General features: G+C 38.1%; 1 protein-coding gene across 6 annotated transcripts in view; it reads left to right on the forward strand.

The window, feature by feature from the left end:
- The window catches only part of GPR160 (G protein-coupled receptor 160), a 129,868-nt gene that overhangs the window by 32,841 nt on the left and 87,267 nt on the right, over positions 1-9,760 (forward strand). For 2 of the 6 annotated variants that reach the window (XM_033211686.1, XM_033211689.1), the window contains 2 exons: positions 2,511-2,634; positions 6,550-9,751. The exons of 1 other annotated variant lie outside the window; for it this stretch is intronic. In XM_033211686.1, coding sequence (XP_033067577.1) covers positions 6,622-7,638 — 1,017 coding nt within the window. In that variant the 5' untranslated portion in view covers positions 2,511-2,634; positions 6,550-6,621 and the 3' untranslated portion in view covers positions 7,639-9,751. Of the gene's footprint in view, positions 1-2,510; positions 2,635-5,423; positions 5,486-5,534; positions 5,704-6,549; positions 9,752-9,760 lie in introns of those variants that run through there. 3 more of the 6 variants (XM_033211688.1, XM_033211690.1, XM_033211687.1) reach the window with 3 other exon arrangements.

Below are 9,760 nucleotides of genomic sequence, written 5' to 3' on the forward strand. Positions count from 1 at the left end.
CATTTTATTTTTTTCCACTGAATTTGGATACATGTCAAGCAAAGACCACATTTCAAATACAAACTCTTCAAAGTTTATATTTACCTTTTGGAGGGACAAAATTTCATTATCCAAATGGATAGTCAAGTCACAATCCTATGGATATCAGTAATCAATACAGTTGCTGTTATTTGAATGTTGCTTTTTTATTTTTTATTTTCTTAAATTAGTATTTTTTTTTGAGACAACTCTGTCTCACTCTGTTGCTCAGGCTAGAGTGTAGTGATGCAGTCTCAGCTCACTGCAACCTCCCCTTCCCGCATCCCCCTGAAAGAGGGAACAATAATGTTAATTACCCACAGATTGTGTTTGCTCCAGGCTTTCGGCATTATGTCTATACTGAATAAAAGCAAGCAGCTCCAGCTGTTTGAGGCTGCTTTCTTTTTTGGCCATTAGTGCCGGGCAGCCCACTAGCGGCTGTTACACTGCATATCTGTGTCTGAGTACTCCTTTCATCCGTTGCTTGGCCAGGGTCTGCGGGACAGACCCAGCAGCTGGTGCCCTTTGTGAGGAACACTGCAATGGATTGCGACGGAACCCTCAAAAACGAAAGTGAAGAGACTGTGCAGTAAGCAAGTAATTGGAATTGGAGCCCTCTTGGGATTTCCAAGTTCGAGGGAATTTTCAAGTTAGGGTTTCATCATGGGACAACACTTATTTGCTCAACAGAAACAGCATATAAAAGTATTGAAACAACTGCTTAAAGGTAGTGGAGCCTCAGTTTCAGAGGCCCAATTAAGGGACCTAATGCAAACTTGTTTTCCATAACCCATAGTTCCCAGAAGGCACATTAGACCTAGAGCTCCGGGAGCAAGTGGGAAGAAATCTTAAATGACAATCATGCATAAGGGCAATGGGGTCCCAGTAACATCTTTAACATCTTAGTTAGGGCTGCTTTGACCCCACTCTACACAGAAGAGCCTAAAAAGGGAAGGGAGGAAGAAGTTATATACCCTACTGCCGCCTTCTCCTCACTCAGTCCCACCGTTACTGGGTAAAGGTGCCATGGAGGAGACAGAGATTTTCCCTGAGCCCCTTTCCCCAATAAATTGGAAAAAGGACAAGGGATACACAACAGTTATGGGACCCTGTCTTAAGCAGCATTAGAAGGGGAGATCTTGGTCTGCCTGGTAATGCAAGATCAACAAGGCAATCGGGTACATGAACCCATTACTTTCAACACTTATAAAGAGATAAGAAAAAGCATTAGAGAAAATGGAGCCACTAGCCCATTTATGAAAGGATTAACTGAGGCGGTAGCAGACAACTTCTGTATGACCCCATGAGACTGGTCAGTGCTAGCTAAAACAATTTGAGAGGCCAGTCAATACCTTCTCTAGAGGGCAGAATTTGATGAATTATGTGCCGCAAACCCCTTTATGCAAAGCCAGACAGAACACGAGCTGTAACTGCTGCGCTTGTCAAACCTGTTGCTGCACACATCTGTACTCTTCAACACAATCTGATGCAAAAAAACAAAAGGGAGAGATGTAGATTGGTCAGAGTGGTGGGAGAAACTGTAGGGAAAGGAGCAGACCTTCTGGAAGGTTGGAAGGCTCTGCATAGCTTTGGGGGAGAATAAGCTGAAGGCAGCTGTTTTCTGACCTTGAGGCAGAGGGCAAGGAGTAGGTACAAGGACGTGTAGGGGGATTTATCTTAAATAGGCTTGGTACAAGGACGTGTAGGGGGATTTATCTTAAATAGGCTTGTTCACTTGTGTTGTCCAGAAACCGACCTTTGCTCATCCACACGCATGACTGCTCCCTGGAAGGGGGAATAATAATGTGAATTACCTACAGATTATGTTTGCTCCAGGCTTTCGGCATTATGTCTGTACTGAATAAAAGCAAGCAGCTCCAGCTGTTTGAGGCTGCTCTCTTCTTCGGCCACTAGTGCTGGGCAGCCCCCTAGCTGCTGTAACACTGCATATCTGTGTCTGAGTACTCCTTTCATCTGTTGCTTGGCCAGGGTCTGCGCGACAGACCCGGCGTAGATGAGAATTCAGCTGTCTGCTATTAAACCAGACACTAAAGCAAGTTGTGAAATGTGAAATAATGCCACTGTGCTCACTAAATTATTGTTTGGTAAAATATAGTATTTTTTTTACCATATTATTTAAATAACATTTTAAAAATGTTATTGATGTTAACATGCAACAAGGGTCAAAGGGTCCTGCAACCAAACACTTTGAGGACAGCTGCTTTATCTTGTGGCTGAAAACTATAAAGTAAGATTCCTTTAAGTAAATGTGGTATATGCATCAATCTCTTCATTTTTGATGTGCTTTCAATCCAAGTATCCCCTTTCTTCCTTTTGCAAGAAAGAAACTAAGAATGTAAGCAGTTAGTTACTGGCTTCAGTCCCACAAAAAGCTACAATTTTTCTAAGCAGTGATCTGGAACCAGTTTAACTGGACTCTTGCTATTAAGATAGCTCTTAATGTTTCGTTTTCTTTTCTATCTTTCACACAGAGCTTACTCACATAGCATTTTGGTATATCAAAATGAAATGCAAGGAACCAAAAATAACATAATTGAAGGCAGTAAAAGCGAAATTAAATAGGAAGATCATCAGTCAAGGAAGACCCACTGGAGAGTAAGTATGCAAGTTGTTAACAATTAATTGGGTTACAAAGGGAAAAACAGAGATTGGGTCAGTGATACGAAATCATGGTTTGTTTCCCTGAGGCCCTGCTAATACCTCCAAACTGGGCCAGATCGCAAAGCAAGATACCTTGAAAAGGACTTTCGCATTAACTTTTCGCATTGCATATGAGTTGATTCACAAGTAGTTTAAAGAATCATGCAGGAAAAGGACCAGATCTTGTAAATCTCTGAGTCCCTATATTTACTGTGAACATTTTTCTAGGGAAAATTAGGTAGCTTATCAAAGGATTTCTGACTTTTCCAGGGAGTTGTTTTAAAAACAAAATATTGGAATTTTGAACACTTATATTGGTTTATGGGATAACTAGGGTAGAGTATATAAAATTGGTCTCATCTAAGAAAGCTCTGATTGGTTTCCATGATCGTGGTATTCAGGAACTATTGTAAATTGGCCAAAATTTTGTTTTCCAGTTTCTTCCTTTCGCTTTTTATTGCCTCAAGTTGCCTGTCTTCCCTGCTCTTATTTTTCTTCTAGCTTTATGATTCTCTTACATATTCCATGTCGAACTTGTCTTCTTTATTCCAGTCATCTTCTGAAGAGGTTCTTGGTTCCTGCCTTGGTGGCTGTAACTGATTCTCTTCCTCCTCGGTGGACCTTCCTTATCCCCTAGGAGACACAAGGGTCCTCCTCCAGGTTCTCCTCCTCCCTGCTTTTGTCATCTTCCAGGTGCCTCCACAGGTCAGAGTCAGTGATGAAACAGGAACTTGGAAAACATCCCTTGGATGTTGCCTACCTAGCTTTTCTTTTCTTTTTGCAACAGTCTCAATCTGGCACCCAGGCTGGAATGTAGTAGCATGATCTTGGCTCACCACAGCCTCGACTTCCTGGGCTTAGGTGATCCTCCCGCCTCTGCCTCCCAAGTAGCTGGAACTATAGGTCCCACCATCATACCCAACTAATTTTTGTTATTTTTTGTAGAGACTAGGTTTCACCATGTTGCCCAGGCTGGTCTTGAACCTCTGAGCTCAAGTGATCTACCCACTTTGGCCTCCCAAAAGTGCTAGGATTACAGGCATGAGCCACAGCCCCCAGCCTGACTTGGCTTTCCTTACTTTAGGAGTTATAAAAGTTAAAATTATGTGAGACAGATGATTCTATTCTTTTATCCTAAAGTTACATTTCTGAAAAATGGGTCTTTATAAATATGAATCCACACGATTTCCTCACCCTCATTTTAAACCAACATTGGTTGTTTAAAACTAAGCCTTTTTTGTTTCTGTTTTTGGCACAAGGGGGACTTCCTACGGTCTTACTCATCTTGGCTTCTTTATCCAAGCAACACCACTTACAAGACCAATGGCATTTGTCAAGACGGCAGCTACGTTTCTCTGCCCTTGTATATTAAATCTGGAATGCAACTTTTTTGGATAGGATCAAATTAAACTGTACTATGTTTAAATACAGGGGAAAAAAACGAGTGTGGGAAGTACTTGTTTGATTGGGTCTTTTATAGTTATGAAAATAGATTTTGTTTTATAATTGCCTTTACACATACACACATTTCTATAAGTAGATTCATTATTTGTATACCTTAATAAGTTATCTTATGACCGATTTATGGCCATGAGAGTAATGGTTCAATCTGTCGACAAAACTGTCATCAAAACTCTCTCACAGCGATTTTTTAATTTTTATTTTAGGTTCAGGGGTACAGGTGCAGGTTTGTTTTATAGGTAAACTCACATCATGGCGGTTTTTTGCACAGATTATTTTGTCACCCAGGTACTAAGTCTAGTACCTAATAGTTATTTTTTTCTGCTCCTCTCCCTCCTCCCATTCTCCACCCTGAAGTAGACCCCAGTGTCTGTTGTTCCCTTCTTTGTGTCCATCAGTTCTCATCATTTAGCTCCCACTTGTAAGTGAAAACATGTGGTATTTGGTTTTCTGTTCCTGCGTTAGTTTGCTAAGGATGATGGCCTCCAGCACCATCCATGTTCCTGTGAAAGACATGATCTCCTTTCTTATGCTGCATAGTATTCCATGGTATATATGTACCACATTTTCCTTATTCAATCTGTCACTGATGGGCATTTGGATTGATTCCATGTTTTCACTATTGTCACACTGATTTCTTTACCTTCGGACAAAATTATTTAATCATCAGTGACCTATTTTTAGGCAAATTTAACTTTTCCAGTTTGCAGACTCAGTACTCCATTTTTTTCCTTAAAGTTTGGGAAACAAAGTATAACACTACTGTATTGATAACTTGATATGTACCTTTTTAGCCTTTTTCTATGCATGTATAATTTCTTACATGACATGTTGCTACATAATTTTGTAACCTGCATTTCACTTAACTAAACATACTGTGGAAATTTATCATGACATTTTTTTAACATGTACCAAATTCACAAGGCTTAAAATTTAACAAATGAAGGTAGAGTGAAAACTATGAAAACCAAGTCTTCCTCCTATCCTGAGAAACATTTTTAATGGCTGCATATCATAAGATGACCATATCCCTGGGTAAACCTCCCTAATCCAAAATCTGAAATCTGAAATGCTCTAAAATCCAAAACTTTCTGAGCACTGACCTGATGCTCAAATGGAAGTGTGGGTTTCTGGATTAGCGACGCATTCAAAATTCAAAACACTTTTGGTCCTAAGCATTTCTGATAAGGGATATTCAACCTATTTTGTTTCTTTCTTTGAGACAGGGTCTTGCTCTGTCACCCAGGCTTGGAGTGCAGTGGCACAATCGCAGCTCACTGCAGCCGTGACCTCCCAGGCTCAAGTGATCTTCTCACCTCAGCTTCTCCAGTGGCTGGAACCACAGGTGTGCATCACCATGCCCAGGTTATATATATATATTTTGGTAGAGGGAGCTCCGTATGTTGCTCAGGTTGGTCTCCAACTCCTGGGCTCAAGCCATCTTCCTGTCTTGGCCTCCCAAAATGCTGGGATTTCAGGCAAGAGCCACCACACCCAGCCAACCTGTGTGGTTTTGAACCCATCTCCAGTTGTTGACATTTGTGATTGAATAGTATTGTAGAAGTAAGTTTGGGTCAACTCTGATTTTTTTTTTTTTAAGGATGTGTTTCTTGGATCTCCTTTCTTTCCTTCCAATCCTTTCCTGATTTCTTCTTCTGACTTCTTTCATCATCTTTTTCCTGCTTCCAAATGCATGTATTACTGAAGCCTCAACTCCTGTTCCTTTGCCTTTACCTACCACTTCCTGATGTTCTCATGTATCTATACTCAGTCCCTATTCCTTCCCTGTATTATCTTGTCTCTCCACATGCCATAACTGAAAGATCATATCCAGAAGATAAACACTTCTCTTTCTTTTCTTTACCTATGTTTCCATTATTTTTAGCTGAAACCATCTGTTCTCAGAGATTCAGGAAAAGATTCAATCTGAAGGATCCTGCAACTAAAAAGCTTTGAAAACTGTTAAGGGGCCCCATAAGCATAGCTTCTAAACTTCACTGACAAAAGGGACTGGGGTCATGCAGTATGGAGTCAGAGTGAGGTGGGATTAAAAGCTCTATGTAGTTGTTTTGCATATTGCTATCAAGCTTCTATTTTAGGCATGAGTTTTGGCCCTGGTAGATAACACCATTTCTCTAAGTTATTAAAACCTGTACTTACATATAGAAGTTAGTAATTTATATTTAACATTTTCGTTTAAAAATCTCTGCGTTCTGGACCATCTGGGTCTCAAAAAAATGACCAAAGTATATACATTAATTTTTATGTTCTGTATTATATGACATATAATTCTTATTCATATATTTATTTGGGGAAATGACTGCATTAGGCTTTTAAGAATAGTGGTGCTTGCTTTGTAAAGTTTCAAAATAGGTAACATTAAGGTTTTCTTTTCACTTTTTTTTGCAGGGACGGAAAATAAAGGAAGCAGTGTTTTATCATGCGTATTTCAGCAGGTCTTCTTGAAATTTAAGTAAAAATATGACTGCCCTCTCTTCAGAGAACTGCTCTTTTCAGTACCAGTTACGTCAAACCAGCCAGCCCCTAGATGTTAACTGTCTGCTGTTCTTGGTCATACTTGGGAAAATATTATTAAATATCCTTACACTAGGAATGAGAAGAAAAAACACCTGTCAAAATTTTATGGAATATTTTTGCATTTCACTAGCATTCATTGATCTTTTACTTTTGGTAAACATTTCCATTATATTGTATTTCAGGGATTTTGTACTTTTAAGCATTAGGTTTACTAAATACCACATCTGCCTATTTACTCAAATTATTTCCTTTACTTATGGCTTTGTGCATTATCCAGTTTTCCTGATAGCTTGTATAGATTATTGCCTCAATTTCTCTAAAACCACCAAGCTTTCATTTAAGTGTCAAAAATTATTTTATTTCTTTACAGTAATTTTAATTTGGATTTCAGTCCTTGCTTATGTTTTGGGAGACCCAGCCATCTACCAAAGCCTGAAGGCACAGAATGCTTATTCTCATCACTGTCCTTTCTATGTCAGCATTCAGAGTTACTGGCTGTCATTTTTCATGGTGATGATTTTATTTGTAGCTTTCATAACCTCTTGGGAAGAAGTTACTACTTTGGTACAGGCTGTCAGGATAGCTTCCTATATGAATGAAACTATCTTGTATTTTCCTTTTTCATCCCACTCCAGTTATACTGTGAGATCGAAAAAAATATTCTTATCCAAGCTCATTGTCTGTTTTCTCAGTACCTGGTTACCATTTGTACTACTTCAGGTAATCATTCTTTTACTTAAAGTTCAGGTTCCAGCATATATTGAGATGAATGTTCCCTGGTTGTACTTTGTCAATAGTTTTCTCATTGCTACAGTGTATTGGTTTAATTGTCACAAGCTTAATTTAAGAGACATTGGATTACCTTTGGATCCATTTGTCAACTGGAAGTGCTGCTTCATTCCACTTACAATTCCTAATCTTGAGCAAATTGAAAAGCCTATATCAATAATGATTTGTTAATATTAAAAGTTACAACTATAGTAAGATCATAATTTTACAAACAGAAAGAACTCAGGACATATTAAAAAATAAACTGAACTAAAGCTTTTGCCCCTTAATTTTGATACTGTTCACAATGTGTCTTTTGGGGCTATGATACTACTTATTAAATAGTGTTTTATTTTAAAAACAAAATAATTCCAAGAAATTTTTATAGTTGTTCAGGGACAGTATATTACAAATATTATTTTGTTATTAACACAGAAAGTGAAATGAGTTAACATTTGGCCATACTGATGTTTGTGTTACCCAAAAAAACTACTGGATGCAAACTGTTATGTAAATCTGAGATTTCACTGACAACTTTAAGATATCAACCAAAACATTTTTATTAAATGTTCAAATGAAAGCAAGAAAATAAAAATTGTTCTTAAAATGATTCGGTATAAAGTTCAGTGTAAGAGGGAGATCAGCTTATTTTAAATGTAGCTAATTTTAAAAAGTATATCTCTGTTCTTAATGCAAATATTCCTGGAAGAAGAGAGTTTTGGTTGCTCACCTTATGGAACTGGAAGTAATGACTATCATGGAAAGGTCCCTTTCCATGATTCAGTAGATTCGTTTTCATATTATAACAACTTGTATGTCACATACTTGCATGTCACATCATAATGACATTAGCAATGTATCACACGTAAAAGTAGAGTTTTTCATCCTCAGCACTCTTGACATTTGGGGTTGGTTTTCTGTTGGGGGGCAGTTTAGCAGCATCCCTGCTCTCTGCCCGCTGACTGGTAGCACCTCCATGCCCAGTAGAAACAATAAAAAATGTCTCCAGACATTGCCAAACCTCCCCCAGTGGATGGGCAGAGTAGCTTCGTTGGAGTAAAACAATATGAGTGGCAGAATAATCTTATATTACTTTAGGAATTAAGCTACATAGGTATTTTTGTCACCCATTTATAAATACTATATTGCATAAATCTAAACCTAGCTTTTCCTGAATTGGTGGCTTTAGATTTTTTTTTTGTATTTATAGTAAGATGTATTTTTTAACATCATGACCCATAGACATGTATGTATTATGTTTACATGTCATAACAATACTTACCCTTACATATCATGCAAATGTTTTTTAGTGTCATTTTTTAAATGCTGGTTTTGATCCACTAAATTGAGTTCATGATCCACAAATGGATTACTTTCCATTATTTGAAAAAATGTCCTAAAACAAGTGCTATGGAACACTAATAATGGCAAAGAGATTTAAGAAATGTGTCCTGTGTGCCAGGTACCATCTTAAGTGTTTTACATGCAGCAACTGATTTAATCCTCACAGCAACTCTGACAGGAACTATTATCCCCTTCTTACAGATGAGGAAATTTAAACAATGAAAGTAAGAAACTCACTATGATACAACTAGACACTGGGGAAGCTGGGATGCAAACCCAGAATTCTGGTCCAGAGTTCTTGCTCTTTACCACTATATTACACTGCCTTTCATTGGTGCCACTGACGACTGTTCTCAAAAAGAATGGTTTGTTTCAGAGTCAAATGTGAAGAATGTTGTTTGTTTCTTAATTATTTTTCACTTGAAAATGTACAATGCCCATGAACATCTTAAGGCTTTACAGTGCTATAATGAAGAAGAAACCCATTTACTTGAGCACAGAAGTCTCTGTAATTAGCTAATTAATTAACCATCTATAAAGACAAGCTGGGAAATGCTCCTGGACAGTCAGTCAGGAATTCTTTGAGTAGCAGGTAATACAAACTCAACCTGAGCCATTCTAAGAACAAGCTGGATACTGGAAAGACAACTCGGTAAACTACTAGGCGAATCTCTCTTGAGTTGTTGGTTTCCACTTTGTGTCCAACAAAGTGGGTATTCTGGCTGCCAGCAGCTCAGGGCTTTCATAATTCCAACTTAAAACATCTCCTAACTTCAAATATACAGTCCCAGGGAATGACTGTTCAACCTGACTTCAATCATATGTCCACCTCTCTAGATCAGGTCTGTTAACAGAAGACATGGTAGGGAACAGAAATAACCCCTATAATAGATGCTACAATGTTAAAAAAAAAAAAAAAAAAGAGAAAGTAGGAATAAAAATCACATTATTCTATAAAAACCAAATGCAT

This window comes from Trachypithecus francoisi, unplaced genomic scaffold, assembly GCF_009764315.1.
Source record: "Trachypithecus francoisi isolate TF-2019V2 unplaced genomic scaffold, Tfra_2.0 Lachesis_group0, whole genome shotgun sequence".
Classification (NCBI taxonomy): Eukaryota; Metazoa; Chordata; class Mammalia; order Primates; family Cercopithecidae; genus Trachypithecus; species Trachypithecus francoisi.